The sequence below is a fragment of the Gadus chalcogrammus genome, chromosome 21, assembly GCF_026213295.1.
Source record: "Gadus chalcogrammus isolate NIFS_2021 chromosome 21, NIFS_Gcha_1.0, whole genome shotgun sequence".
Taxonomy (NCBI): Eukaryota; Metazoa; Chordata; class Actinopteri; order Gadiformes; family Gadidae; genus Gadus; species Gadus chalcogrammus.
The window spans coordinates 1,777,507-1,783,095 of record NC_079432.1 but is presented as its reverse complement, the minus strand read 5'-3'; the positions used below and the strand labels follow the sequence as shown (position 1 = coordinate 1,783,095).

At 49.0% G+C, this 5,589-nt stretch overlaps 1 protein-coding gene across 1 annotated transcript in view; it reads left to right on the top strand.

The window, feature by feature from the left end:
* Positions 1 to 56: 56 nt before the first annotated feature.
* LOC130374121 (myelin transcription factor 1-like protein) overlaps positions 57 to 5,589 on the top strand; it is a gene marked incomplete at its 5' end in the record, with an annotated part of 17,243 nt that continues 11,710 nt past the window's right edge. Inside the window, 4 exon segments of the mRNA XM_056580716.1 lie at positions 57 to 204; positions 2,658 to 2,748; positions 3,804 to 3,917; positions 4,870 to 5,093. Of these exon segments, the coding sequence (XP_056436691.1) occupies positions 57 to 204; positions 2,658 to 2,748; positions 3,804 to 3,917; positions 4,870 to 5,093 (577 nt within the window).

Sequence of the window (5,589 nt, the reverse complement as noted above, 5' to 3'; positions counted from 1 at the left end):
TAGAGTGTGTTGAGAGTATCATGTGATCCCCCCCCCCCCCCCCCTCACACACACACACACACACCCTAGACTCCTCTAGGTCAGAGAAGAAGGAGAGCAAGTGTCCGACCCCGGGCTGCGACGGGACGGGTCACGTGACCGGCCTCTACCCCCACCATCGCAGCCTTTCTGGATGTCCCCACAAAGACCGGGTCCCGCCTGAGAGTAAGGAGCCGCCGCTCGGACTTGGTCCCCCGATCAGCCTGGGTTTACAGGGACCTGGTCCCCCTATCAGCCTGGGTTTACAGGGACCTGGCCCCCCTATCAGCCTGGGTTTACAGGGACCTGGTCCCCCTACCAGCCTGGGTTTACAGGGACCTGGTCCCCCTATCAGCCTGGGTGTACAGGGACCTGGTCCCCCTATCAGCCTGGGTTTACAGGGACCTGGTCCCCCTATCAGCCTGGGTGTACAGGGACCTGGTCCTCCTATCAGCCTGGGTTTACAGGGGGGACCTGGTCCCCCTATCATCCTGGGTTTACAGGACCTGGCCCACTTATCAGCCTGGGTTTACAGGGACCTGGTCCCCCTATCAGCCTGGGTTTACAGGGACCTGGCCCCCCTATCAGCCTGGGTTTACAGGGACCTGGTCCCCCTATCAGCCTGGGTTTACAGGGACCTGGTCCCCCTATCAGCCTGGGTTTACAGGGACCTGGTCCCCCTATCAGCCTTGGTTTACAGGGACCGGGTCCACCTATCAGCCTGGGTTAACAGGGACCGGGTCCCGCCTGAGAGTAAGAGCCCACCACTCGTCCAATCAGCCTTGGTTTACAGGGACCTTGTGTCCCTGTGCACACATCCATCCGCTCAGAATGAGTTTACAGGGACCTGGTGTCCCCGTGAATAAATCCACTGAGCCTGGGTTCACAATGACCACATGTCCCTGTACACACAACCATCCGCTCAGCATGGGTTTACAGGGACCTAGTGACCAGTGAATACGTCAACCTATTCAGCCTGGATTTCTAAAGACCTGTCCCTGTAAACCCATCAATCCACCAAACATGGAGTCCACACCCACTGTCCCTTCAAACAAGTAAGCAGCTCTCCAGCATCACGTTCACCAGAGGAAATGTTGGAATACTATCCCCTGATGTCTAAAGGGTAGCTATTTTACCAGCAGGGGTGGGGGCAGCTTACCCATCACAAGTCTATTCAAAAGTGGGAGTCCCCCCCAGATGTACCGTGGACAGACTAGTCTGCTCAGCTGGTCCAGTCCACTGGTGGGCTGCCTCACTGGTTGAAGTGGTTCCAGTGTGGGGTTGGGGTTGGCTGGGGTTGTGCTCAGTGTGCATGTTTGTCTCTTGGCTGTGGGCTAGCAGGCCAACCCCGGAATGATGTGTCACTAGCATCCATGTTTCAGTAGCTGAGTCTCAGTGGAATACACTGCTCAGTAAAGAAATACGGTCAGATGCGGACGTTTGATGAAGGGACCTGGGTCGGCTTAGCTCAGGAGGTAGAGCAGTTGTCTTGTAACCGATAGGTTGCTAGTTCGATCCCCAGCTCCTCATAGCTCAGTGTTGATGTGTCCCTGAGCAAGACACTTAACCCTAACTGTTCCTGACGAGCTGGCTGTCGCCTTGCATGGTTGACTCTGCCGTCGGTGTGTCAATGTGTGTGTTAACCGATGTAAGTCGCTTTGGATAAAAGGGTCTGCTAAATGCCCTAATTGTAATTGGGACAGGTTGTTGTGTGAGAGATAGTGCTACCCTGTTACTGTTGTAGCAGGCCCATGCTAGCTTTGCTACATGCTACTGTTGTAGCAAGCCCATTCTAGCTTAGCTACATGCTACTGTTGTAGCAAGCTCATTCTAGCTTAGCTACATCCTACTGTTATAATAAGCCCATGCTAGCTTAGTTACATGCTACTGCTGTACTAAGCCCATGCTAGCTTAGCTCCATGCTACTGTTGTACTAAACCCATGCTAGCATAGCTACATGCTATTTGTTTCCTAAACCCATGCTAGCATAGCTACATGCTACTGCTGTAGTAGGAGATTAAGCTAGCTGAGCTACATGCTACTTCTTCTGGACTCTGCTGATCTGCTGGGGCCTCTGCTGGGCTCAGGCCCTGGGCTAGGGGGTCTCCCTGTTAGCATTGTGCTAAGCACGCTGAACTCAATGTTGAAGAACGCATGGACCGGGGCTCAATGCCTCTATACTGAGTCTTCAAACCCCATGTTCTGTGTGTGAGCCTGATCGGTGGACTACTTCAGAATACAATGAGCACGTTGTATTCAGAAATATTCCAAGAGCTAGTATTGAGTTCTTTGCACATCAGTCCGACCTCTGCACGCTCCGGATGTGGCAGAACGCACGAGGTTCTGATCTTTGATGCCGCTCATGAATACGGTTGTAACACAGTCCCACGCCGGCGTCAAACGTACATCTGCTCTTCCTCCTCCTCCTCCTCCTCCTCCTCCGTCACCCCATGGTTCCACCCTCATCGACACGGTTCTCCTCCACCTCCATAAGAACCTGCCTCATCCTCTGTGTGGAACACTGGGACGCTGTCCTGGTTGTCATGGCTACGCTGCATGGCTGCATGGTCCCCGTCGCGGGGCAGAAGTAACCCTCACGTAACCCTGCTGTCTCTCTCGCCCCCCCCCTGCTGCCTAAGTCCTGGCCATGTATGAGAATGTGCTCAAGTGTCCTACGCCCGGCTGCTCCGGACGCGGTCACGTCAATAGCAACAGGAACTCCCACCGCAGGTGAGTCCCCAGAGAGACAGACAGGCTGAGGGGCACGGAGGGAGAGGGAGACAGACAGACAGGGCGGGAGACAGACGGGCTGAGAGGCAGGGAGAGAGGTAGACAGACTGGCTGAGAGGCAGTCACAGAGACAGACAGACAGACTTTCAGAGAGACAGACAGGCAGGCAGGCAGACAGACAGACAGACAGACAGACAGACAGACAGACAGACAGACAGACAGACAGACAGACAGACAGACAGACAGACAGACAGACAGATAGATAGACGGACAGGTAGAGAGGTAGACAGACAGACAGTCAGACAGACAGACTGTGTTAGCATCAGAGGAAACATTAGCTAGCAGGTTGTCATGGAAACAGCGAGACACCGACCCTGTACTGCATGTCAGTCCGTGGGAGAGGAGAGATAGTCTGAGCGACAAACCAATCCTCCAATCATCCAGCAGCAACATGCTGGTCCCGCCTCCAACACCCAGATGATGATAAAACCTGTTTCACCTTTTAAAACCATCATTTAACTTTGCTTTTTAACCATGTGTGTTGTGATCTTTTTTTTTTAACTTTTTTTTGGGGATTTTATTTTATTGCATTGTAATATTTATATTTATTCTGTGTGAATATTTATTTTTTAATGCTGTCATTCTGTGTGAATATTTATTTTTTATTGCTGTCATTGTAAATACATTTGTGTATTTGATTTGAAATTAATGTATGTATATATGTATTATGCATGTTTATTTTTTCATGTATGAATGTTTGTTGGTTCAAACAGAGTTTGTGTAGTTTGTGTATAAAGATAAGTATTTAATTTTTTCTCCATTTAAATCTATATTCTCTTTTTGATGTTATTCTTTAAATTCATACTCTTGTTTTTCCCTATTGTGTGTGTGTGTGTGTGTGTGTGTGTGTGTGTGTGTGTGTGTGTGTGTGTGTGTGTGTGTGTGTGTGTGTGTGTGTGTGTGTGTGTGTGTGTGTATGTGTGTGTGAGTGTGTGTGAGTGAATGAGTGCATGTGTGTGTATTTTAACGGTGCTGTCTTCTGATTGGTCCGCCAGTCTTTCCGGGTGTCCAATCGCTGCTGCTGAGAAGATCGCCAAGGTCCACGAGAAGAGCAGCAACTTGAGTGACAGCAGCTCAAAGTCCAATCAGGCATCAGACCGCGTGCTGAGGTACTGCTCACTAGAGTAAAGTGGAGTTTAGTTGATTGTAGAAGAGTACTGTATGATGTGTTATAGTAGGGTACAGTAGAGTATATTATAGTATGGTGGGAAGAGTACATGGAGTGTAACACCTTGGATTACACAGGTAGGCAGAGTATGGCAGAGTATGGTTGGAAGAGTATAGAAAACTGTCTTAGTATGGTAGTATTTATGGAGTATATATATGGAGTATTGTTTCTTAAGTATGTCCTAGCAGTATTGTAGAGTATTTCAGAGTATACTAGAGAATAGTAGAGTATAGTCGAGTATAGTAGAACAAAGCAGAGTACCAGAATATGGCAGAATATGGTATAGTAGAGTATAGTAGAGTATCAGAGTATAGTGGAGTATACCAGAGTATAGTAGAGTATTAGAGTATAGTATAGTAGAGTATAGTAGAGTATCAGAGTATAGTGGAGTAGAGTATTGTAGAGTATCAGAGTATAGTATAGTAGAGTATAGTGGGGTATAGTAGAGTATAGTATATTAGAGTATAGTATAGTAGAGTATAGTATAGTAGAGTATAGTATCAGAGTATAGTAGAGTATAGTGGAGTATAGTGGAGTATAGTGGAGTAGAGTACAGTAGAGTATCAGAGTATAGTGGAGTACAGTAGAGCATAGTAGAGTATCAGAGTATAGTGGAGTATACTAGAGTATACTAGAGTATCAGATTATAGTATAGTAGAGTAGAGTATAGTAGAGTATCAGAGTATAGTGGAGTAAAGTAGAGTATCAGAGTATAGTATAGTAGAGTAAAGTAGAGTATCAGAGTATAGTATAGTAGAGTATAGTATAGTATAGTATCAGACTCTAGTAGAGTATAGTATAGTAGAGTATAGTATAGTCGAGTATAGTATCGTATAGTATAGTATAGTAGAGTAAAGCAGGGTACCAGAGTATAGTGTGTCTGTGGTCCCCAGGCCCATGTGCTTCGTGAAGCAGCTGGAGATCCCGCAGTACGGCTGTAAGAACAACGTGCCGACCAGCACGCCGCGCTCCAACCTGGCCAAGGAGCTGGAGAAGTACTCCAAGACCAGCTACGAGTACGGCTCCTACGACGGCCAGCACCCCGTCTACGGCAAGAGGCAGGGCCTGCCGTCCCGGTCGCACCACGGCCGCGACGCCTCGCCCAAGGCCTACGACGGTAACCGCCTGTACTCTGTACTGTCTAACCCCTACCTGCTCCTTAATGACCTGTCTCTGTACTGTCTAACCCCTACCCGCTCCTGAATGACCTGTCTCTGTACTGTCTAACCCCTACCTGCTCCTTAATGACCTGTCTCTGTACTGTCTAACCCCTACCCGCTCCTTAACGACCTGTCTCTGTACTGTCTAACCCCTACCTGCTTCTTAAAGCTGCTTTACTTGAGATCTGAGAATGTTGCATTTCCTGCCCATGTGATTTAGAGCCGAGATGGATGCCCTGATTGGTCAGAAATGGGCTCGGAGTAGACCTAATCTAAAGGTTCTCATACAGAGGAGGCAGGACACAGATATTCTCAGGGCCTTTCCCTGAGTCCTCTCTGAGGGATGGGGTGGTGTTCGGATCAATGAACCCCCAGTGGTCGCTGTTAGATCGCAGCCCAGCCCCTCCAGGGGGGGGGGGGGGTTCAGAGACTGAAGGGCAGGCTAACAGACAC